Genomic DNA, 26,444 nt, shown 5'->3' with positions numbered 1-26,444 from the left:
GGGCTAACTGTGTTACTCAGAGTAATAGTATTTTTCCATACATCTGTATATACTAGTCAGAAGTAGATGTATTTGAGTTTTCTCTTTATCGGTTTACTCCAGTGAGAGTCTAAGAAATGTATGTCGTTGAATTATCTGTTGTACTACCTTCACTTACAAATCTCATTTGGCACCCACAATAAAAAAGGATTGATAGCAATTCAAGAAACTGCTGACATATTCAGAGTGAGTTTTTAATTAGATCTCTTCTTGGCTGAGCATCTTTTTGCATCTTGTTAGAGTCTACGTTCCTTTGCACTTCTCAGAGACATTTAGGCACAAAAGTCACACAAATGCCTGATGGAAAAGACAGATGAGTCAAACTGTTGGAAAGTTCCCAGGGCAGCAGTTCAGATCGCCAGCTCTTCAGACTTTTTCCTTCACTAAATGTTAGATGTGTCACCAATTTAACAGCCATTGCTTGAAGAGATTTGATTATGTGCCAGCATCACCCCTCTTGATTAATCAAAGCAGCAAGTGAAAAATAAGAAGAGAATATGTTCACTTCCAATTTTATTTCTAACTCACAGGAAGAAAATCAGTCATTCTCTTGGTTAACTCCTCTGCTTAAGTGATAACAGCAAATAGTGACAGAGGTGGTCATACAGCATCTCATTGTTTTCACAGGATGATGCAATGACATTAAGTGAAAGTAAAGCCAAAATTCTGAGAGAAAGCAACCAACCGCAAGCAGCAGTTTACAATTAAGAAGAGAATTTGCCTTTTTATAGAGCTGTATGAAATAGCTGAGTATCTTGCAGGCATACACTCTCTGCAACACAAAATTAAAATGGCAAACAATTACCATAAATTATCATAAACTGTAACCTATAGCTCCCTGCCTGTTTTTCAGGGCCACAAAAAGCTGACAAAACAAAGCTCAAATAAAATAGACCAACACACTGCAACATCAACCCACCATGAGTCTCCTTCTGGCTATTATCTCAAAGCACAACATTACTGTCAAGAAACAAGGCCAGTGTAACAGGCTTCTCATTCTTAACAAAGATGACTCAATTTGTTCCGTTTCTTCTATCCATCATGAAGAGCCAGTGGCCCTTCTTTGCATGAAATACCGACAAAACCGTTGAAGACAGACTGGTTACATAGATGAGTACAGTAATAAAATCAATACAGGTGAACATATTTCTTCACACGCTTTGTCTTTTCAGATTATTATTCACTGTCTTTTTATTTCCTTTAGTAAAAAACTGAAAACTCACTGAAATTCAGTACAAAACAAGTAAAATAAAGATAAAATTCAGGCAGCCGTATCTGCTTGTGGATTAAAAATCAACTTACTAGTTTCTTGTATACATCTAGATTGTAGTTTTCTAGTCTGTTCAAGGTAATTCTTTTACTGTAGAATGAATTACAAAAGTAAAAGGAAAGTAGAAATTTTAGCCTGTCAGAGGCATTTTGGTTAACGTATATTGCTTTTCCTATCAGGTCTATAAAACCCAAAGCTAATTCTACTTAGTATTAGGGTTCAGCATCTCTTAAATTTCTCACTTGAAGAAAGGGTCTGCGTTTGAACAAAGTAGGCTTGATTCCAGCTGTAAATTTCTGCCACACCAACTTCATATTGCGATTTGGAAATTAACACAAAAACCAATACTAGTGGTTTGTGGTAACCAAATAGCTGGAGATAACATCTTTCAAAAAGCAGAGTTTTTCCTAGCTGAAGAAAAACTTTTCCTTGTTTGTTGGGCGTATTGCTTGTTATTTTGCTCACATTTGGTTGCAGGGATACCTCAGGAAAAAAGCATTTAAGCACTCCTTTCTGTAATTTAACATTGATAATGTATTCTCATTGCATCTTTAAAATATTATCACAACTGACAAGTGTGTCAAAACCAGGAAACTGAAATCTTAAACACTGTATTAACGCCAACTCACTGTGAGTCCCATTCCTTACTATTCAGAGACGCGCTTCAAGTTTCAGAGAAATCAGATCTTCACCATTGACCGTTTAAACAGCAATACTACTTAACTTAGTAGAAGAAGGCTGAAAACATATTTTTTCTGACAGAGGCCAGTTTCAGTGGAAACTATTTTGCTGATCATTTAACCATCTTCAGAATATGCTGTGATTTGTCAGCAGCTTCAGATACTGTTTCTCCCTGTTTTCCAGAAATGGAGAACTATGCGTTTTTTCCTCAGTGTATTAAAAATGGATGATCTCTTTAGAAAATCTCACTCAAACAAAAAACTCATTATGACCCATTTCTTTAATCAACAGAAATTTGGGTTAAAGGCATGATATTTTCTTCATTACAAATAAAGTATGTGGTTAGAGAGAAAAATAAACTTCTCAGCATAGAGAGAGGTAGCATTTAAAAAAAAATCCTTTTCCATTAAAGGTCTAAACGTACATAAAAAGGTTTTCTTTGCTAGAAGAGGTTAAAAGTTAAGACTTACCTTGGTCAAATCCCAGGATCCAAGGAAGACTATGATGCTGGCAACTCCGGGAGTTCCACCTTCTGTGTTGTTTTATACTCCCACTACCTGCTGTTGAACTCCAGAACCACTGCTTGTCCACCCACGTTGTGCATAGTTGCAATAAAGAATATGCTATGTTTTGCCATAATTTCTATTGTCAATGTGAAAAAGGCATGCCTTTGCTGGAATGAAAAATTATGTTCATTCTTTGAACCAAAATTAACTCATCAGTCTGAAAGGCATTAAAGCAAGATATTTATAGACATGAAGTCCTTTTATCTTTGACAGTGCAGCCTTAAAAACATCAGACAGGAAGAGAAATGTCTGCATTGATTTTGATTGTTTAATACTCAAGAGTGAAAAAGTGTAAAATCACAAAGCTTATACCACCACAAAAATGCAGTTTCATTGCAAATAACCAAAACACAAGCTGCCTGCAAAGTTTCACACAGCTGACATCAACAAACCCAGTTTCAACATTCTTACCATCTTTTTAAACACCTGCTATTCACAAACATCAGTCAATACAGAGTTCTAGGTCTCTCACACATCTTTCTTTATATTCTGTTATATTTGCTTTCTAGACCAGTGGTTTACATATTTGGAAAACAGTGCCCCACTTCTGATCTATATCAGCATATAAATACATAGTTTTTACCCCTCAAATTACTAATTATATTTTAAAAGCATTTTGTTTAATCCAAACTCAGCAGTAAAGTTCTTATTGGTATTTAATGAAAAGCACAACTTATATGAATAAGCTTCAGAAGTGCATGCTGACCGAGGTTATATCACCAATCCTTTCAGCCACAGGTAATAATACTTCTGCAGAAAGTGATCATACTGGGTGCGTTAGTACATCAGACAGTAGGTTATATTTGCTCTTACTAGTAATGCAAGTACCCATGGCCCCGATTCTGCAAATGCAACCATTAGGCCTGCAGGATACCACTGTCCACCTAACTACATTTTGTTGCCTGAAGGTAGTATTAGCCAAAAGCTATCACTATGTCAAAATGTCTCAGGTTAATGAGAACTAAATGGAAAACAGGCTGCTCACACAAACCTTTTGAAACTTAAACCCTTTTTTACATGAGCTATCTTTGTTTTCACAGCCTGAAAGTATTCATGCAAAGGAAATGTGCTTATCTTTAAATGTTATGCTAATGCATATTTCCAGTTCCCTACAATAAACTAGCTTTTCAATAGTTGATTAAAATCCTGATGTTAAATAGATCTAAAGAAAGTATACAGAACTATTTTTTTCCCTCCAGACAATCAAAATAGAAATAGATCTTGGTATAACCTACTACATCTGACAGTGATGTGTAAAGGAATTTTTAAAAGCTGTTGGTGCCTCAGTGAAAACAATACTGATTTTTTTTTCCCCTCCTATGCTAAGGCCTTCTACGCTTTATGATTCACTTGCTCCTTAATGGTTTATTCCTTCATCTGACATTATACTCCTCTGAGCAGGTGAAGATAAACATAGTGTTGGTATAGTTGTTCCTAAGGAGCAAGTCTGTCAAAGATTCCACAAGGTATCAATAAATGTGTTCAACCTTGTAAGTAGCTTTTTGTTGGTTACAAAATACATTTTGTGCAGATATTTTTATATGTGTTTTGCAGAGAACATTTAAGTTTCAGCTTAGAATAAAACTTCAAGAAAACTAACACTGATTTTTTTTTTTCCAATCAGTTCCTGATTACAGACCTGACTTCTTACTTTATGCAGTTATTTAATACCTGAAGTACAGAATCTGACTGCTTGCAGTTAGGCATCTAGCTGGAAAATTCTGGCTTATACAAGATTATTAAAATAAACACAGAGATGTTACCGTCTTTAACATCACAGGGTCAGCTAAGTAAACAAAAGTATAGGATGATATTAGAGGTATTACTATTAATAACACCCTATATATAAATGGAAGCACCAGATCTTTTTTGAGCACATATGAATAATTTTGAAAAATATAATTATCCATTACACATTGAACAGTATAAATAAGCTTAGCACACATGCCTTTAGTGCTTCTACACAACTCAATTTCCTATGCATTTTCCAGCTGTTGGTTACACTTCCAATTTCAACAAATGACTTCATAGTACATGATCGAAAAAATATCCAATCCCGATCTACACTGGTACTCAGACTTATACAAAATGAGGAAAACGTACAGAAAATTTTTCAGTGCAAACAAACCTCATGAGTTTATCTTTGGAACATTAACAGTTTTGTACAGTTTCAAACTTAGTAACTAAGGCACACAACAATTAAACTGTTCCAGATCTGAAACAGCATGATATACCAGTCAGCATGGAACTTCTCTTTAGCTTTGCATTTACATTCATATTATAAAGTAGCAGTCAGTTTTGAAAAATCTAGCTTCTGTTAATTCTAAGGAATCTGAAAAGTGAGTAGCCATGCCAGACTAAAATAGTTCAACTGGCTTCTAATCTGGATTAGCACACACAATACTATGCTTCCATAACCACAGGAAAAAAATTTGGAGTCAGAGACCCCTGGACTGGCACAACGTAGCCATCCGGATACAGGTGTGTTTCTACTCTGCAGAGTGCAAGTGAGTGAGTGAATCTGCGTGTGTGTGTGTGCGCGCGCATGTAAAAATAGCAGCTTCTCATCTGTGTATCTGATTTCTCATCTGTGTCCAGTATGGTATCTTTTTACCCCAGTGACAAAAATATTTCGGCTGCTATTTTTGCTTCTGCTAGCACTGCACAGTTTAGTACAGTTACTGGTGCTGGCTTCTGATTTGGACTTTGAAGTCACTGAATTATAATTGTAAAGTTAAATTATGCCCTTCATTTAACCAATGTGCAATCCAAGTGAAATTAGCTTATTTTCAAATGATTTAAGTAGAAACCAACATTCGCCCGAGGCAAAAGTTACAACCAGAAAAAGAAAAAAAAAAAAGGAAAATTCAATCTCAGGTTGGGTTTGCAGGGCTAGTAACTGAAAAGGGCATCTTCTCATTTGTAAACAAAGAAAGGATTATCTGGAAATGACTTGACACGCAATGATCGTGTCATCAATGCTATTTTTACAAGATTTCTTCAGAACAGAACACGTTAGCTAATTTCACTGTGTTACAAAATTAGGCATTATGTAATAATGTTTGACACTTCACATTTACCTTTAGCAATACCTAGTATCAAGATAACCCATATACTGCAAAATAAGTTGATGTTATTAATGTCCATAGCCACTGAAGCTGTAAAGAGTTCTCCTTACTTCAGTGGAAATAATATCCAGCCTATTTTTAAACTTTGTTTTCTTTTTGAAGATATTAAATGTACTACTGTCTAACCATAAAAATCACTATTTCTCATTATGAACACCGTGAGAAATTCTTGCCTCAGTGTTACCCCTTTCTTTTTACTGCATTCTAGCTATACAAATAATATAATTTTTGTCAATTCTTGTTATGCTTAGCTTGATCCTACAGAATTGTATTTTTTTATGGTTGTAATAACTGTATCTTAAAAAGTTCTTATTAGGTATTGCATGTAAGTACACTGAAATGGAACTGAAAATCAGCTACCTACCACTCCCATTAGTCTTACATTCCGTTGTGGTTAGTAGCTTGAGATTTAAACACAATTGCTGAAGATTTTAGTAACCAAGTACGATAGAGTATTTTAAAAAATACAATAGAAAAGTCCTATTCACGCACACACTTATTAATTGATCTGCTATAAAACAAACAAATATTACAATCCTTTGGATTCCCCAGTAGGAAATTCCTGTGTCTATTGGTGGAAAAATCTGAAATTATTGGACACGGGTCTCTGAGGAAAAACATACTAATTGCAAGATTTCTCCCAAAAATAAAATTCCAAATAAAGTGAAAAGTGTGCTGAATAGGTAGAGGCTTAGATTCAATATTTCTCAGTATATTTCTCAGTCCACTATTAATCATCTAAATAGTGTGTTTCTCCATCCCTTTTTTTCTCTTTAAAAGAAAGGATAATCAAAAATCTGTATAAACAAATTACTAAGTAGACTTCTTTAAAGAGTCCTTTCAGAACCACTGTCCGTCATTATCATCATCCTCTTCCTCTTCATGGTCCAGATAGAGAAGAGCGACTTTCTTTTCATCAGAAATAACCGATCTTTGGTCTACCATTCTTTGCAGCTGTACAGTTTTATCAAAAAATGACTTTTCCACTACCTTTTCACCATGATCTTGAGAAAAACTGGAGAAAACATAGCCTCTTTTATTTTCATTTTCTACAGTCTGGTCACTTTCAACTACCATCTGTGACTGACTAACAGAAGGGTCTTGCTTATTGGATATGTACATTGTTGCTTGCTGTTCTCCACTTTTTACTGTAGATATTCCACCCATATTGGAAACATCCATTTGAAAAGTAAAAGATGTTTCTTTGGATCCTACTTTAATATGCTTTACAGACCTACTGCTCTCCGATGACTCTTGTGTTTGTGAAAGATGTTCCATCCTTTCAGAAATAGGTCTTGTAAAGATTATTTGCTCAGCATGAGTTTCTACAGGACTTATTTTAACGTGCCTGAAAGATCTATTGATATCTGAGCTTCCTTCATTCTCTGAAAGATGTCCTTCTTTGTTAATGAGCTCTGGAGTTTCAGAAAGGGAGCCCTGATACACAAATTGTTCAGTGGTTTTAACTCCCACTTGACCTAGTCTAACATGCTTTATTGAGCCTTCTGAAAGAGTCTGGTCTTCCAGTTCACTGATTTCTGTGTGCTCAGAGACAGGCCCTTGGTAGATGATTTTTTCAGCTGTCATAAACTCTTGGGGACCCAACTGAATGTGTCTGACTGAACTTTCTGTCTGTGAGAAGTCTCTAGTGTCACTAACCTCCACTTTACCAGAGATGGGTCCTTGAAAGATAACTTCCTCGGTATGAATCTCTTTTGGACCTAATCTAAAGTGCCTCATTGATCTGCTGACATCCACAGACCCTTCTGTCTGAGAAAGGTTACCTGAGCTGCTGTGCTCCAGAGTGTCTGAAACAGGCCCTTCAAAAGAGACTTCTTCAGTTACTTGCCTTGATCCTACTGTGACATGTCTTGTGGACCTGTTGAAGTCTGTTGAAAACTTCTGGGAAAGATTTCCAGAATCAATCTCTTCTACAGTTGTAGAAATGGGGCCTGTATAAATTACTTCTTCTGTAGTTTGGATTTCTTTAGGACCCAGTTTAAAATGCTTCACAGATCGGCTAAACTCTGATGATCCTTCTGTCTGAACAAGATCTTCTGTAGCACTGAGCTCCAGTGTTTCAGAACCAGGCTCTTCATATACAATCTGCTCAAATCTCTGAACTTCTGCTGGACCGACCTTAATATGCCTTATGGATTTGGTCTCATCAGTTGATTGTGGTGAGTGAGAGACTTGTCCAAAATCTGCAGTTTCCAGAACTGAACTGTCATAAATAACTTTTTCAGTGGTATGATACCCTGTGCCACCACTCCTCCTTATTGTGGATGAGTTATAGATCTCTTCATCAGCCAAAGGAGTATATTTATCACCGCGGGAAGAAACATGTACTTCTGTATTGCTTCTACCATCAACTGTCTCCAAGCTCTCTTTTTGCAGGGAATGCAATGTTGCCTTGTCCTTCTCACTTGCAATTACTTCACCAAGCTGAGCTACATCAAATTCATCAGTATTAAGGGTCTGTGAGAGATTGACTTCAGCAACAATTGTCACCAAGCCAGTCTCCTCCGTTTGATCAACTTTTTTGATATCAAATTCTAACCTACTAGAGTCAGCTTGATTTTCTTTTGTTAATGCAGACAGCTCCTCTTTTACACTGTCTGGGAGACTGCCCTCCAACTGCTCCAAAGCTTCCTTCAATTGATGTTTAGGGTCTTTCGTTTCCTTTGATAAAAGCCCTTTTATTGAAGTCTGAAATTCAGGGGGAATTTTAATTTCTTTTTCAATAACAGTGGATTCAACGTGAGATGTTTCAGCTCCAGGATGCTCTTTTAAAATATGGGCACTTGCTTCCTCCCCTACCACTTGATACGTTTCTTCTGGAGAACTTACACCTTCATCTCTCTTACTTTGTGTGCCTTGCAAAAATTCATCTTGCCAAGAATATTTAATAGTTGATTCTTCTTCTATATGAATTTGCCCATATACTGAGTCATCGTCTTTTTCATTAATAATAGGATGATCATCAGGAACAGATACAAAATATTTTTGTTCAATAGGTGAGTCATCTTCCTCAGTTACTTCTTCCACATGAGTGAAGCTCTCATGGCGTTGTTTCTTCTTTTTAACGTCTTCATATGTGAACGTTATATTTTGTTCCTCCTCATCACCGTAACGCCTCTCTCTCTCAGGGAATGAATCTTCCACTTCCTCTACTTCAAAAGGTGTTGAAAGATCAGTCCTTTCATCAGTGGCATAATCCAGTGGCTCCTCTACAATCTCAACATTAACAGACATGTTCTTTCTGCCCTCATGTCCTTTCAGGCCATGATGTACTATATCTTCTATCTCCTCTTCGGTAGGAGTTCCCTCAACGCCCTCTCGAACCACTTTTCTGACATCCTGGTTTGACAGACCTCCTGCACCAGCTTTATCAGAAATATCGATGTTTTCTTGAACTTGAGATTGCACTGTGATCTCAGTCTTTATTTTCCCATCATCTGGTTGTTCTTTCTTATTAAAATACGTCACTTTCGTGTCTGTTGATATTTGTGAACTAGAAGACTGTGTAAAACTTTTAAGAATGTCAGCAACAATATTCTCTGCTATATTTTCAGTTGACAGAGTTCCCATTTTACCACTTCTGTCGCTAATTTGCTTTTCATCTTTCAGAGTGGATTCTGTTTCTGAATTACTCACTTTGTGAATTTCAGCAGACTTCGTTACATGGTCATCTGTTTCTCTTCCTATGGAAGTTTTAAAACCTTGTAACCTTATTTCTTTCTTACTTTGAGACTCTTTGTCAGGAGCAGGCATTTCAAGGCTGATAGGTATCTCAATGACCTCTTTGCTTCTTGATTCCAAGGTCACATTTGCATCTTTTTTCGTTGATGGGCTTTTCAAAGTTCTTGCATTAGAACTGTCACTCCCTGTTAACTTCTGGCTAATGACTTCCTCATGGACGTATTTTTTCTGCTCAGTCATCCTTCCAAAATCAACACTTCTTTCTTCTATAACAGGTTTCTCATCTGTTTTCTTTTTCTCCTCCTTTGTTTGTTTTTCTAGCTTATCTTTTTCTTTCAGCAGAGATTTTTTATCTTCAGTTGGTTTGCTGCCTCCTATTTTTTCTTTCAGTGTGGTCCGAGTTTCAGTTATGGTTTCTTCATATTTAGATGGTTTAAAATTGGTATTGAGCTCATACATCGGAAATCTAGTGAAGCTTGGTTTTGTTCTTGTATTTTCAGAAATCCCTGGCTTTGTGTCAGGCTTGTGGTCCTTGTCTGATCTTTCAGCATGTGCTGATTCTTTTGAAAAAGATATTGTGGATGAAGTCGTAACTTCTGTTTTCTTTCTTTCTGGAATTGTCTTTTGCTGCATTTCAGTGTTTTTCCAGCTACTGTAGGCTGGAGTAGATGTTCTGAATTCTCTGTGGTCTGTTACAATCCTTTCATCCTTCGTAACAGTTGTTGAAGGGCGATGTATTGAACCGAGTACATCTCTTCCTAAAGCTCTTCCACTAGCCGTTGTCTGTGATCCAGCCTGTGTTGACTGAGCCGAGTAACGTGCAGAACTGCTAACATTTGTCACTGGCATTGTATGTCTTGTATCCATGATCCCAATAGCTGGTGAAGCTTTATTTCTATTTCTTTCTTGATAAGTAGAGTAAATATCAGTGTAGTTATATGAAGTGTTTAGAATATCTACAAAAAGAGCATAGGTGACCAAAACATTAAAATAATGGCTTGTATCTAAAATAATATAAAATAAAGCGGGCATGAACTAAAACATTTTATACCAAATTTTTGAAAGAAATAATGCCTTCACTTTCAGTGCAGCTTGTAGGTTTTGCATGCTAATTAAGTCTATGCATAACTTATACTAAAACTGAAAGGAAAGATTTTTACCAAGTTGCAATTTCTTGCTAATTTTACCTGTTGTGAGCTACTGGGTATTATGGCATTTACTTCAGAATTACACCTTTTGTATTTATATTAATGTTCATTTACATTTACAGCTTCTTATTAGATAATGTATGCTAATATCCTAGGCTTGCTTTTTGCTTCATTAGTCAAAGCAGCTTGAAGTTTCTAAGTTCCTATTGAGAATTAATGGCATAGCTGTCACCACCACATACTGGAAATTGAAAACACAAATACAACCCTTCATAGCCACAAGATACAACAAGGTACAGAAATAAAGAACCTCTAGGGCTGTATCTATACAAGTTAATAAAATGGACCAGGAATCGTCGTCTGGCTCTCAGACCAGCCAGCACTGCACAACTTGAATCTCCTACTCCTAAGCTACTCACATCTCCTCTGACTTTTGATAGTGTTTCCTGGTCTGTGGTAACCACTGAATATCCCTGAGCATTGTCTGCAAAAGTACTGGCTAGTCCAGATCAAAACTGCGCCAGGGACACTGCTAACAATTTAACAACATAGGTATTTCTATGTGAGTGTTTCAGCTTAGGCCCTAGTCCAATTAATGTATTACTACAGACACAGCCTTCAAATCCCTTCTGGGACTGCTGTCTATGATAGTCCGATGATTGTAAGACCACACATAACTCGGGAGTATTACTGAGACTAATTCTGTTAGTAAAAACAGTGGCCACAGCAGTCAGATTGAAGGTCCGTATTATCTAGTGTCCTGTTTACAGTGACCAACAGTAGATACATAGGGAAGAGTATAAGAACAGGGCAAGTAAATAGTGATACTTCCCTGGTATACTCTCACAGCCTCCAGACACTTGCAGCTCCTAAGATAGAAATGGTATCTTTATGTTTAATACGTCTTTGATTTTTCTTTCATTACTCTGCTAAAATTTTTCTTTAAAACCATGTAACCTTTTCAACACTCACAATGCCTCATGATGATGAATTCCATTGTTTTAACTACATGTTTTGTTAAATACCTCTTGCTTTATACTGCAAAATTCTCATAAGAGCTATGGGCATCCAAAAGTTCCTGCACTATTAGAGCTATGAAACATCACTCCCTACTTACCGTCTCCACTTGAGTCACGTTTTTATGAATTATCTCATATAGAATAGCACTATGTTGATTCAAAATATTAACGCTCAAAACCAATTCAATAGTCACTTTGCAATTCCCTCGTAAAAGGTATGCTTCAGGAATACTATAACACAGTAGCTTCCAGTTGTATTTAATTTCATTCAACATTCATTTTGTAATATTCATTTTTTACCTTGAGGCAGTTTCCCTGTATACTGATCTCTCCATGTAATAATCCACTGGTTGCTCTCCCCTTCTAACAAAGCTCTGCAAAATACGTAAAAAGGCATTCCATTAAAATATGGGGAAAAATCATCAGAACATTTAACATTTATAAGTCTTAGAAATGGAAACACTTATCCTGGAGCTGGGTCAGATCCTGAGTCTTTTTCACACCCCATATTTTTACTACTGGGAATAAGAAATCCTTAGCATCTTCCAGACTCTTAGTCTGCAGAGCCAAGTTCTTGAGAACAATGCCATAATCTTACAGTAGGTGACAGCAGCAGACACAGTACAGTTTTAGATCAAATCTTCCACATTAGTCAATATAGTGCTTCCTGACATGGACAAGCTGATTTCCACTATGGAATTACACAACCTAGCAAATTTTTCCCTGAATGATGATTTTATAACAGAGTTGGGAGAAAAAGTCAAACAAAACTTAACAGATATTCAGTAAAGCTTTCTCAGAGAAACACATGAAGATACTTTACAAAGAAAAGGCAAAAATGAAAAAAGTATTTGCAAGCAAGTAGTCAGCAGCTTTCCTGCCAGTAAAATAGTACTAACAGTGTTGTTGCAGTGTGATATATGAGGGAAACTGTTACAGCCAGGATTTGTAAGTTCTTTTTCAAATGAAAACTGAAGGAAAGTATTACTATTACTGTCAAACACTGGCTAGTGCTGGAGAAAACAACTTACAGTATTAAAGTAACTATTCTTAGTTCTTATCCAATCCAAAATCAACACAACATATTTTACAACAAAGTACTAGGAAAATTCTTTGTGACAGAAACTACTTGGTTTCTTTTAATGACATCTCTGTTTGTCTCTTCTGTCCCTCAGCCTTCCATTAATTCTTTTTTGCAGTGACTCACTAACAGCTTCCGTAGTTCCAGGAAGCCACCACTCCCACAGGACTGTGGTGGTCAAGGCTTTCTCTTGTTGACCAGCCAAGACCTCATGTTAGTTCAGTGGCAATTCATCAGAAATGGACAGGACACCAACCCGCTTACCTGTACTTTATGGAAATACCAATTTGCTTACCTTTACTTTATGGAAATTATATCATTACAAGCAAATAGCAGAAGCAAGCAACAACTGTTGACAATCTGCTTCATGATTTTGTCTACTACCCATTCTCGGTGTGCCACCGCAGAGAATGGAGACTCTGAGTTACCTCTTCTATGTTGGTGACACACATTAGCTCTTCTTGGAGACATTATACCCAGCTGATTGCTTGAGAACACCGGCTAGCCTTCCTTTATGCCAAACTACATTCCCTATACAGCATGTATGTACAAGGACCACCCTCCCTCAAGACCCATCTGACAGCAGCCACAGGCTTGTTCTATTCCTGCGTAAGGTTATAAGGTTACTACCCTACATTTTCTCCTTTCTGTAGTGGTGGAAAATACTCCAGAGGTACATTTCCCACAGAGATTCGCACAACTGAGGGGAAAAACATTTTCAGGAGTAATTGCTCTGCATTCAGAATATTCAGATAGGCTCACAGCATACTTTTGTCTTCTCAGGGGTGGGGGGGAAGACTAAGTGCATTCTCTAGAACTACCCAACTGTTCTAAAAAAATAAAACAAAATTGTTGGCTTCTTCCATACACAAAAAGTAGATACTAGGGTGATGTTACTCAGTCCTAGAAGTTTTAGAGATGGTTATCCAGTAAGACTGGATTGCAGAATTCCTGATAAATTCTCTGGAAATCTCTGTGTGCTTTCCTTCCCTCAAGCTGTCTATATGCTTGTACTGTCTGACATAAGATCTGCACAGCCATTTTAAAAAGAAAGACAAAAAAAAGCAGTTTCTCCCTTTTCCACTTTTGCAGGGCCACAAGCTATGTTACAAAAAAAACCAAAAAAAAGTGCTCAACTGCAGCATTCTGGGGCAACAGTCTAGAAATTCTATGGCAGGTTCTTCCAATACGTAACCGAATGCTATAATCAGTATGGTAACTTCGGTGGCTTTATATTCAGTTCTACTAGCGAGATAACTGTTTCATCATTTCCAGTTTTGGAAATACCAGATGTTTTGCACTGATAACATGCAGCTGCAACGTTGAAAGTAGTCAAGGGTAAGGCTGGAGGATTATGATAGCCAAGGCTTCTGACTCCCTAGGGAGGAGTGAGTTGAAAGCAATTTAGGATTGTGGTATAAACTTGATGGGCATTTCTGTCAAAATGAATACTGCAGGCATTTTAAATGTCACCTGCAAATTTCACATTTCACAGGACTGATCACTGTGGACATTTTAAGCTTCTTTTGGTTTCTGACTGCCTCTAGGTTCAGCTACATCAGCAAAATGCTATGTCAGCAAAGTATCATTAGTAAAGTTTTCTTTGCAACCATGGATTTGCCTAGATCCAGAAGAAAAGCCAGATTAGAATTACCTAACATATTTACAGGTCACTTTCCTCCTTGAAACAGGCTCAAATGGACACCTTTACTTCTATTTTGTTAGTCAAATTCAAACTTAGGATAACCTTTATTAGGTAAGACAAAAGTAAAAGCAATTTATCTTCCTCCATGTTAAGAGGCTTTATAGGAATTTAGATCACTTCAGCACATACAAAGAATATTCCCAAGACCCAACATCTGATCTGATGAAGCTAGTGAGTGCCAAACAAATTGCTCTGATAGACACGTGCTAGAGAAGCTGGTGGTGACGCTGCAGAAACGTATCAAGGGGCTGGCAATGAAAGCGTTAACCATGATGAAGGAAACTAGGAATGTGGGTAGTTTGACTAAGGATTTCTGGCTGCTGTTAAAACAACAGTTGTTCAGTTGCTGCAGCAACGTATGAAGTCACTAAAAATAAGTTCCAAGAGGTAACTGTATATGGCAAAGGGCAGCAGCACACAGAAAAGCTGGATCTAAAATATTACTACTGAAAATAGGTTGTATTTGAAAATGAAAGGCAAAGCTTCATGAAACCTCTATAAAACTGGACAGTGAATCGGTGTTTTACTGTACACAGTTCCTAATACGTGTTTCTTCAAGCTTATCAGATACACAAGAAAATGTGAAACTGACTTTGGCTTAATAAACTAGCATGAGAAACCATAGTGTAACGTACTGAGCACTGGCTTGGAAGCCAGCAAACTCAGGTTATGTTCCTCATCTTGATCAGAGCTAAAGTTTATGCAAGTCACTTTGCTTCTCTGTTCCTTTGCATCCTTTTCCAATAATAATAATTTAAACCATAAGCTCTTCATGGTGAGGACCACTTTTAATCTTACTTTAAACTGCCTGAAGAATAGGGTGTTAATCTCAACTGCAAGAACTCTTAAGTATTCAAAGTAATAACAAAAAACATTCCTCCAAGCAGCACTCTTCTAAAAAATAACCATGTCAGCTATTTTCTGGGAATCAGATCCCAATGATATATACCCACACTGTGTTAACAGTTAGCTTAAGTGTTGTCAGAAAATATTCCAATTGCACCTTTAACTCATCTCATTATTAATGTCATTTATCTAAAGTTAGCAGTGACATGCTAGTCAGCCTGAAGCCCCACAGTGTGCTGGATGACAACAGAAGTAACTAGTCTATGAAAGCAGGTGGATGAGATAAACTGGTTGGGGTGGAGAGAGAGAAGTTACCAAAACCAAAAGGATGCAGTGCAAATGTTATCATGGTCATTCACAACAGCAATGACTTTGTTTCAACACAGAAACCCAAGATCTCAGATAGGGGCAGTTAGCCAGCAGGCTGTAAAAATTCATCCTCTGTATGCTGGGTATTTGGGAAGGAGGTATAAAAATAATCCTCTCCAGGAAGCAGAATGGAGGAAGCGTTTTTAGGGGTGAGGGCCACTCCACATCTTTTTTCTATCATGGGATGGGAAGACAAGGACTGTGTGAAGAATAGCAAGTAACTGACTGCAAGTTAATTTCCGCTGAGTGTAGAAAACTCAGAATGTTCTCAAAATAAAACAAATACAGGAGTAGGACATACTGGATGGTACAAGCTGTAAAAAGGAAATAATGAAACTGAAAAAGCTGTGGTGAGTAGCTGAGGAGGCCTTAATGCTGGTGATGATTTCTTGAGAGGGAGGCATGGAAAGGGTCAGAAGAAGTGTTAATGGAAGAAGCCAGCCAAAGGAGGCTTGGGAAGTATGCCTGACAACCGTATTAAGAGATCCTGACAATGACCATGACCAAAAAAAAAAAAGGCAAAACAACAAAAAAAAAGCTTTATAGCTTCTGCTGCTTCAAAAGGCAGGGTGGTAGCCTAGCACAGAACATAGAACATTTGCAGGACACTAGGATTTCAAAGTAAAATCTTTTACCCTTCAACAACAACACATTTTAGAGAGGTCAGAAAAACTACTTAACCTACAGCAGAGGCTCTGGGCAACCTCTGCTATTTGAAGAGGAGAAGCTTATGATAGCTGAGGAGAAAGACTTAATGGTAATTCTGATCCTAGGCACATTTTCTATCTCCTCTTAATTTTAAGAGTGTTACACGGTGAATAATTCACCACTTCTCTCTGGAAATAAAACTTAAGCACACTCTAAGTAGTTCTGGTTTTGCAGGGCATGACACTTGATAAATATTTACTTTAGTGATGGTGAAAAAGGAGTGGGAATGAAGATTCCCACGAGATGTAACTTCATAAAGCCACATAAGACATATATTTCATTTCCTGAGTGAGCGTCAGCTCCCAGAGCAGGAAGGGTGAGCAGAGTCAGAAAGGAAGCGGGGTCCTTGGGGAAGGGTGTTCCTTGCAACAGTGATCCTTCTTGCCAGTCCAGGAGCAATGTTGACTAACGGAAAGAACTGGCTTTAAAAAAAAGGACCTGTAGGAGCTGTAAAACAAACAGAAAATACAGGGTGGGAGGTGCAAAGAAAGCTCCAAGAAGTAAACCAGGTGCCACACCCTTAGCCTATAATGCCAGGAGGAGAGGAGATGCCAAGGCCCTCATGGAAACTTCTCAATGGCTTCGAAGTTCAGGATGTTGAACTAAGCGTGTAGAGTTGCCTTTCGTTTCCAATATGCATAAACAAGGGTCTATGCCAGCATCCTTCGTGAAAACAAACAGAAGCTGGCTTCGTGTGCCCTGGTTATCACAGTTAAAAAGACCTGGGAGAGGAACAGGATTTGAAAAAGTACCTGGATGAGCAGTCCAGAACTCTCTTACTAAACCGCTTACTAACTGGATCCATACTGGTTCCTTCCCACAGCAGTGCTGATAAAGGCATACAGTAGGGAGGGCATTATTTTCTTAATTGAAGGGAGAATAATAAGAAAAGAGGAATAGGTAAAACTGCATAAATGTAAAGACACAGATGAAAACAATCACTTTTTAGCTTCTAATATTTGAAATAATTTTGTTTGCAGGCATTAGATAGTCTGTTTTCTGATCTGTAACAAGGCCCATTTCTCTGTTTTCACATGTAGATCTTATTCAGTAGGTAGATGTTGATTTGTCCACCGAAGGTTAAGGAGCTTCTTAACTGGACAACAAACACATACTGCAGGTGATGCTGAATTGTTCTCCTTTCATTAATGAGGGCAGGGAATCCTTAGATAAACCAATCATGCTTAGATAAGCAGTGAGATGACCTTTGGAGGAGTTCCAGAATTTAATGGGCTTACAAGGTTTTACAGAGGAGAAGCGCTGATGGTTCACTTATTAACTAAGAGCATGTCCAACCAACTGAATATCTGGGCATTATCATTCCTACTTCTGGATGAATACTAATCATCAAAGCAATTCTGAAACTTCTGTTACTGTGAAAGTGCTAATCCCATTTTGCAGATGAATAAACCAAGAGAGAAAGTTTAAGTGACAACAGTAAAAGTCAGCATCAGAAGTAGCATTAAATTTAGGAGAATCATGTTTTAGCAAAGTTAACAATTAACACACAGAGGTAAGGATCACAACTGGCTACATTTCCACAGTTTCTCTTCCACTAGTAATGCTCCTGACACTACTGGCTTTCCAAAGATCACAGGATCCCAATCCACCAACAAACACCCAAGTACTGCTGCTCACTAATTGACTGTGAATTGCTTGCCCACATACTGCTTGTGATTTCATCTCATTCAGAAGCCAGCCTTAGTCTGTACCTCATAGCACACAATAGTTGTTCTAGGGACAGAGGAACAGAATGAATTACTACCAGAGATAATTTTGCTCGAGTGATCAAGTTCCAGTCTGTGCCCACTGGTGACGCTTATCAGTGTTACTAATGAATAATGCTATTTTACTGTTCTTACAGTTTTGCCAGAGATCTCAGACAACTCCACATGTATTCACAGCCTTCTGAAGGGGTGTTATCTTCCTTTCACAGGCAGCACAGTCAAGCACAAAATGGCATGGTGACCCATGTCACAGAACAAGCCAACAGTGAGCTAAAAACTGATATTAAGGGTCCATTCACTATTTAACAAACTACAATACAATACAAGGAGTCTTGACCTGAGACTCTAAAAATAACTGTCTATATTTTAAATGCTGGAAAGAGGATGAATGGGGCTCCCGTATCTATAAAAAGAGATTTAAATTATCCTCTGATTAGACAATTGAGTGTGACTGCAATTCTTACCTGTAGGTTTCAATTTCAAGGATGAGGCCTGCTTTCACCTGCAGTAGTTCTTGATAGTCCTTCAGGTAATCTGTGATTGACATGGTCAGGAACTGCTTTTCTTCTTCTAGGGCGTCGATTATCCTCTAAACAGAAATACTGAGTTTTAGTTTTGAACAAACATAAAAATCTGTACACTCGAAAGCCTAATAACTTAAAACTGTTAATTTAAAAAAAGACAACTGAGAGAACAAATCAATGTTCCATCACTTCAACACCTAGAACAAATCAGCTCTACGACCTCCCCATATACAATCTGAAACAGATTATTACTGAAGCAGTTCTACTCTAAGATTTCATTTTATGCCTTACTAATCTAGTTAAATATTGAAGTAAAACTCATTCAGATGCTCTGTACAAAAGTTACCAAGTATATGTAGCAAGGAGAGTACACTCCTTTATAAGTGTGACTCATTTTAAGAGCACAGATGTACATGTTTAAATAATACTTGAGATCAGGAATTCTGGCAATTGCTTTGCCATGAGAACCTGGCCTATTTATCAGTATTTTCAGTTCCATAGACAGGTGGTTCCAAACCAGTTTGAGGATTCTAGCATCTGGAGACATTCATAGTGCCTAGAAGGTGAAGGATGAACCTCCAGCGGTTCCTTCACGCCAAGTTTTCTACAATATTTGGACATCTGCTTCACAGTCCACTCAGCTTTGTCCTAACTCCTACTCAGAGATACACAAGGGATTGCTCATTTTCATCTTGATAACTAAATATAACTTTGTACCTTCGGGGGGGGGGTGGGGGTGGGAGTGTATGGAAGGGATGCAGTTAATATAACACCTACAAATGACTTGAGAGCAGCAGCACTGATGAGATAGTAGGTAAGGACTGCCCACCTTTCTTTAACAAGTTTTGGATACGGAGAAAGGGACTAATGAGCAGAAAAATACCAAAGCCCAAAATAATCTAAATTTGAACATACTCTGAAATACTAAATAGATGATTAAATACTGAATAGCTGTACACAACAGAAAAAACAATGAAGACTTATGCAACAGAACATTAACATTTGATTTAGACCAAGACAACTGACTCTCATGCTCTTGAAAAGACCACTGCAGAAAGCAAGTGCATTAACCACTGGTGTTACCTCTCACATCAAGGGCAAATTGCCATCTTCCAGAAAATAAGCCCTCCCCTGATAACTGAGAGGAGCTTGTTCAGCACAGACTCAGAACTGGAAGTATCAGTGTTGGCTTTCAGTCAGGTTCTTAATGGTTTCCTCACTGTGGGCAGAATTTACTAACCCAGATCAATCCTCCTCAGCCAGCAGATTGATGCTAACTGAAATGCTGTAGATGACAGTGTTCTGGGGGCTGGGAAGACAGAAACGAAATCTCAGCAAAGGCCTGATTCTGTTTTGTTTTCATCACTCTGCACTATGCACTATGCCAGGACACTGAACTGTCATTTACAGAGCAAAATCGCATACACATGTACAACACTGGACAGGAATACGTGATAGCATATTTTAGATTGCATCCTAACAAATGCTTTGTAATACAAACTGGAAAATCATGACACTGATAGTCTAGTTTTAAAAAATTCAAAATACATCATTTCTATACAGCAAGTGTTCAAGTATCACAGTATGAGCAATAGCATAAAAGTGAAGATACAGCATGGGACTCCCCAGGTTGGTTAATGCCAGTAGGATATGCTAGGCAGAAGTAAGGTTTAAGAACTAAGAATACAAAGTGCTGACATTTCAAACATTAATAGTCTTTCTTCCTTTTTTTTTTTTTAAGTAAAAGTAAAAAGAAAGCTTTATGAAGGAAACTGCTTGTATCTTCATACACATGTAGGTACATCTCTCTATAAAACACGTTTATTTCTTCATTTGCATTTACAGCTGTTGTTAAACAATTACACTGATGTTTTCTTTTACATGACAAACCTTGCCTACAGTCTTCAGCGTACCTTAAAACTCCTTTTTTATGGCAGAAAACAAACCATATCTGCGTATTTGAAAAAGCACTACCAACCATCCAGCAGCCTCATGCAGACTGCAGCGGAGGTAACGTCCTGTATGGTCATGCACAGCGGCAAGCAGAACCGCTGACCTTTAGCGGCTGTACAGCAACAATCCTGTTCAAGAACTGACACAATGGAAAATGCCAGGATGAGAAGGGAAAAAAGTGCCAGACCCTGCTTTTAAAAGGAAAAGGCTATCAAGCAAGAATGGACAGGGTGCTGACAGAACCAGAGAAGCCAGCAAAAACAAAAGAAAGACAAGACAGACTGGATCTCTATGGGACCAACTGCTAAAGGCAGCAAGAGCTCTGATACAAAACATGAAGCGATTTGGGTGTTTGTTGCCACCTCAGTTAAACACAGACTATACATGTGCATGCATATGTTAAAAAGAGCTTCATGATGCACAGGTCTTGCTCCAGTCCCAGAAGAATCTATACAGGGAATCTGTATACTGGACTACGGTGTGCGGAGCTCTGAAAGACTGGGGGTATTCACACCTGTCTTAAGACGTAGGAACTTCAGTCTCTCACCCCAAAGGTCTGCAGTCTGGGTTTGAAAAGCCACCTAGATTCTACCCACTGAAGAGCACTTGGGATTCAAAAGTTTGTGTTAAATACAGTGTCCTAATGATTACCATAAGGGGCTACATAACTCAGCCAGCTGTGTAATAGTTCCAAAGGAATTCACTCCAACAGGAGCAGGCATTGTGTAGACTGGATGGCAGACAGCCACCCGCCTAGCCCTCCAGTCACTGATGCTTAAACATAACACAGAGGACAATTGGTCTTTAGTCCAGTTTCCAAGCATGCCAAAAAGTACATAAACCACTCTAGCAAAGTTAGGAGACTGCAAGCCGACAAACTTCCATTTTGCAAAAGGTAACCTGTATTGTTGCAGCTGTGTTTGCTTCGCACAGGACTTTCCTGGAAAGATTTGTTTCTCAACCACATCAAACTCATGACCCCCAAACCCTGGTGATGTCCCGCTAGAACCGAGTAACTAAGTAGAAGTGATTTTTTTCACCTTTCAGATGTTCCTTTCCAGGCAGCAGGGGGAAATTTTAGAAGGGCAGTACGGGGAAAAGAATTTACTTGGGTTGTCCAAGCTGCACCTACTCAGGGAGTAAAGAGAGGTTTCCAGGCTCCAGCCCTTTCCATCTGGTACTATTTACTGATCCCACAGATCATTCAGTGGCTCAGCAGGGGAGGAGCTGACACTGCGCTTAGCCGGCTAGAAAGTGGTACACAAAAAAAATGCACGTGATATACTGATATTATATGTTCATTTGACAAGATGTTTTCTTCTTCTCTGGAGCTCACAACATTGATGTGGGAACCAATCCTAAATCCACTGCATTAGTGAAAAATTTCTGGCTCTTTTCAAAGCAGCAGGATGAGCATGGCCATTTTTACATCCAAAAAAATACAGGACTTTCTCAAATCGTTGAGAGTTTTTGCATAAGTATTGTACAGTACACAGCTGAAATTATGGAAGAGACCTACTGACTTCATCCCTTCAGCACCCAAGACCTGTAAAAATTTTCCAAACAGTGTCTGATTTACAGCTTGCCTGGTTCAGCTAAATTATAATTCCAAATACATATTTCTACTTAACATTGCTGAAAGCTTTAGTTGGTATAAGGACAGTGCAGGAGGCAAAGATGGACATATAAGGCAACTGGATGATATATGGAAAATATGAATAAATCTAATTGCCACTGCAGCTGCGATAAACAATAATCACTTGACTTAAATCTGTACATATATATCATTTATATGTGACACTTTACAATAAATAAGCATGGAAAAGATGCTCTTTAAAGAGTAGTTTAAAATCCATGCTGAACGTATGTTCACCAGTAAAAGAAATAATGAGAGAGGGAAGAAAACTTTGATTACAAGCACAAAACCCGAAATGGTTGCTTCTACACGATATAATTTTTCTCCCTGCATGTGAGCAAAAGACATTTTATTTCTCATGTACAGTAGGCCACTGGAAAAGGCTTTTCTCATTAGAAACCAAACATTTTAAATACAAAACCGTTCAGAAGTTATAAACCTTATGATACCACTTTCACCAGAATTTAAATATTATCTAGATATATATTCAAAGATAAGACAGCTCACATGTTTTCAGTGTGGCTATCAAAGTAATTTTTTCTTCTTCTTGTATTACTAAGATTTAAAGCTACTGTTTCTGTAAAATGCAAAGCACGCCAAATGCTCGTAAGAGTAAACCAGAAATCTGTTATGTTGGTACCAAAATAACAATCCAATTTTGAGTATTGAATCAGGACAGTTCAAGGGCATGCATTGATTTTGATTATTTCACTTCTGCAACGGGTTGCTCTGTCTCCGCTTCCCCTTCTGAATAAAATTTTTAAAATACAACCAGATACAGAGACAACACACTGGTATAATAACACCTTGCTGAGTTGAAAGAAAGAGTTAGATATCTGAACACACCCACTCTAACTGTCTTTAGAAAAAAAATCTTGTAGATAAACAAAATGCTTTTATTAAACTAACACCATATTTAAAGGTTTTCAGTCTGAGCAATGATGACTGAAGATCAATGAAGTTTTCATTATAAATCCCTAGTAACAAATATAGACAACAAGAAGGACATATTTTGGAAATCAAAGTAACTTTAAATATTAGTAGGCTTGTGTACATTTGTATATACTTATACACCTTAAAAAAACAGAGGATAAACGAAGAGGTTTTTTTTCTTCTTTACGCTTTCACCTGGCTTTGACTGATGGATAAGTTTAATTAAGGAGAGATTTACATATAACATCTTCCTTCTAAAGCTCCAGAAATGTTTACATTCACAATTGGAAAAATGAATTGTCCCATCAAAAATTAAAAAGTTAAAAGCCTTTCTGATTACTTCTTGCATACCTAATCTACCTCAGTTCACAGCATCTGCAAACTATGTGACTTGCAAACAATCTACCAACGTACAAAAACCAGACACACAGCAACAGGTCCCAGCCCTTTCCCCGTTGCCAGCATCTCCATCGTCTACCACGGCTGTTGGACACAATGCGGTCCCTGCGCACGGGGTTCAGACAAACACCATGCTCCAGCAGAGCGGTAATAAAAGGTCTAACAATGAACAAAAGAAAGGCCGCGCTCAGGAAATCAATGGATGGTCTGGATGATCTAATACGTGCTCTCCACTCTGAATTTGATGAACTGATATTTTGCTGTTGCAGCATTTGCTGAGCTGTTCGCACGCACAGGGCGATTATAGACTCTTACACCAGGCATTATCCTGACAGCACACAAATTCTCAGCTACAGATGCTACAACCCTCTGTTTAACAACACCAAACATCCACCCCAGACAGATACCAGTCACCTACATCGTTAAAGTTTTATTTCAAAAAATTCCCGCTCTGCTCACTGCACAGTAACGAGTCTTCCTGCCTTCAAACAACTAAAAGTTTTCTGAACTACGCTGGGGCCCACAAGCTTTTCTCTAAGCTCAAGGCACACAGGCACACGTGTAAAGCAGGAAGAAAACTCAGATCACTTCCCTGACCACAACAGGTCAACCTCAAGTCTCGGGGCAGAAGGGAAGCTTCGTGTCCCGCCGCACAAGGACTCAGCGCATCCGCTCCCAGGGACTGCTCCACATCCCACATGCTCACGTCAAACCCAGCAGGAGCCTTGGCAAGCCCGCGTGCCAGCTCCGTGCTCTTGGGTGCCTGCCGAAGGCAGGTTGGGAAGGGAGCACCTGCCACCATGAAGGTGTCCTCAGACTCACTGTCTCTCTTTGGATGGCCACCCTTCACACCCAGCCCTCCGAACACGGAGCAGTGGGTTGCAGAGGGCCTGCTCCCCCCAGAGAGGGAGCGGGTCCAGAGGAGGGCCACGAAGATGATCCAAGGGCTGGAGCACCTCTCCTACAAGGACAGGCTGAGGGAGTTGGGGCTGTTCAGCCTGGAGAAGAGAAGGCTCCGGGGTGACCTTAGAGCAGCTGCCAGTACCTGAAGGGGCCGACAGGAAGGATGGAAAGGGGCTTTTCACAAGGGTGTGTAGTGATAGGACAAGGGGGAATGGCTCTGAACTGAAAGAGGGCAGATTTCGATTGGATATTAGGAAGAAATTCTTCACCATGAGGGTGGTGAATCACTGGCACAGGCTGCCCAGAGAAGCTGTGGCTGCCCCCTCCCTGACAGTGTTCAAGGCCAGGTTGGATGGGAGCTCTGAGCACCCTGGGCTGGTGGAAGATGTCCCTGCTTATGGCAGGGGGGTTGGAACCAAATGATCTTTGAGGTCCTTTCCAACCCAATCCATTCTATGATTCTATAAAGACTCAGCAGCAACAAGCTCCCGCTGGGCCACCTCCTCTTCCAGCCCGGAGAAACCCTACTGCGGGGCAGCACAGCGGGACGAGGGAGCCCCAGCCCAGGCAGAGCCAGAGGGAGCCTTCAGCGGGTCTGGAGCCTTCAGCGGGGGTCTCGGCCGCTCCCGCCGCAGAGGAAAGGGAGGGATCGCGGTCAGTACCAGGGAGCGGAGCGCCGGGGTCACGGGAAACCGGGCTCGCATCTCACGGCGGGCCGGGACCGACGGGAAAAAGCGAGCGGGAGAGCGGCAGGAGTCCCCTAGGGGCACCACGCAAAGCGCGGAGGGCGGGCAGGACCCGCACGGCCTGGGAGTCCCAGCCAAGAGGTCCGGGAGCGAGCCGGCGCTGGCACCCACCTGGTACTCCTCCACCTCGGCGCCGTGGCGGTCCTGCAAGGCGAGCAGCTCCTGCTCCAGCCGCTCCCGGAGCCCGCACAGCTCCCGGCCCTGGCGCTGGAGGTCCTCCAGGTGCTGGCGGCACTGCCGGCTCTCCTCCCGCAGGAGCTCCAGGCTCTCCCGGCTCCGCTGCGCCTCCTGCTCCTGCAGCGCCCGGATCTGATCCTGGTAGCGCAGCAAGGTCTCCCGGCAGCTCTGGCTGAGCAGCACCTCGTAGGTCTCCTCCAGCTCCTCCAGGCTCAGCCCGGCCAAGGGGGGTGGCAAGGCGGCCAGGTCCATCCGCAGCTCCCGCACCTCCACCGCCTCCCGCCGCTGCCGCTCCGCCAGGTGCCCGTGCTCGGCCCGCAGCTCCAGCAGCAGCTCCTCCAAGGCCACGCACTCGCCCCGCAGCCGCTCCAGCAGCTCCCGCTGCCCGGCCAGCTCGGGCTCCAGGCGGCGCCGCATCGCCAGCACCTCGGCCCCCAGCAGCTGCAGCTGCTCCAGCTCCCGCCGCAGCCCGTCCCGCTCCAGCTCCGCTTCCAGCTTCGCCCGACTCAGTTCCTCCAGTTGCATCCGCAGCCAGGCCAGCTCCTGCTCGGGCACCCGGAGCCCGATCAGCTCCTGCTCCCGCAGCTCCGCCAGCTCCCGCGCCAAAAAGCGGTTCTCCTCCTCCAGCTCCCGCACGCGGGACACGAAGACCCGCAGCCGGGAGTTGAGCTCCTGCAGCTCCCTCTTCTCGTCCCATCCCGCTTCCCACCGCCGCCACATCGTGCCTGGGGTCCGGGCCGCGCTGGCCCCCGCCGCTGCGCAGCTGCCGCCTGCCCGCGGGGCTCTGCACGCCGCTCCCGCCGCCGGCCCCGCCCTTCCCCGGCCGGCTCCGCCCTTCCCCGGCCGGCCCCGCCCTTCCCCGGCCGGCCCCGCCTCTCCCCGGCCGGCCCCGCCTCTCCCCGGCCGGCCCCGCCTCTCCTCGGCCGGCCCCGCCTCTCCTCGGCCGGCCCCGCCTCTCCCCGGCCGGCCCCGCCTCTCCCCGGCCGGCCCCGCCCCCTAGGCCGCACAGCTGCCCTGCGGCGCCCCCTGCCGGACTCTTGGCGCCTCCCCCAAGTTGCTCTGAGATGGAAGCCAAAACCCTGCTTAAGGATCAAAGCCCAGCTTAAGGGCAAAACCCGGCTTAGGGGGCAAAGCCCGGCTTAGGGAGCAAAGCACCCTTAAGGTCAAAGCCTGGCTTAGGGAGC

General features: G+C 40.8%; 1 protein-coding gene and 1 long non-coding RNA gene across 2 annotated transcripts in view; one reads left to right on the top strand and one right to left on the bottom strand.

Annotated features, from left to right (window-relative positions):
• LOC142362625 (uncharacterized) overlaps positions 1–26,444 on the top strand; it is a 52,563-nt gene that overhangs the window by 23,897 nt on the left and 2,222 nt on the right. The window lies entirely within an intron of this gene.
• On the bottom strand, positions 536–26,051 carry SYNM (synemin). The gene is made up of 4 exons (XM_075432277.1): positions 25,195–26,051; positions 18,454–18,578; positions 11,854–11,927; positions 536–10,342 (listed from the first exon to the last, which is right to left on the bottom strand). The coding sequence occupies exons 1-4, from the start codon at positions 25,978–25,980 to the stop codon at positions 6,525–6,527; spliced, it is 4,803 nt and encodes a 1,600-aa protein (XP_075288392.1). The 5' UTR covers positions 25,981–26,051; the 3' UTR covers positions 536–6,524.

The sequence above is a fragment of the Opisthocomus hoazin genome, chromosome 10, assembly GCF_030867145.1.
Source record: "Opisthocomus hoazin isolate bOpiHoa1 chromosome 10, bOpiHoa1.hap1, whole genome shotgun sequence".
In the NCBI taxonomy this organism is placed as follows: domain Eukaryota; kingdom Metazoa; phylum Chordata; class Aves; order Opisthocomiformes; family Opisthocomidae; genus Opisthocomus; species Opisthocomus hoazin.
Note: the sequence above shows the minus strand (reverse complement) of the source record. Positions and strands in the feature narration are given on the sequence as shown.

Excerpts from the sequence above, each read along its gene's own strand:
- SYNM (XM_075432277.1), bottom strand. The coding sequence starts at position 25,980 with ATGTGGCGGCGGTGGGAAGCGGGATGGGACGAGAAGAGGGAGCTGCAG. Across the intron at positions 18,579-25,194 it reads CCGAGGTGGAGGAGTACCAG|AGGATAATCGACGCCCTAGA; the intron begins GTGGGTGCCAGC and ends ATTTCTGTTTAG. Across the intron at positions 10,343-11,853 it reads TACAGGGAAACTGCCTCAAG|ATATTCTAAACACTTCATAT; the intron begins GTAAAAAATGAA and ends CTCTTTTTGTAG.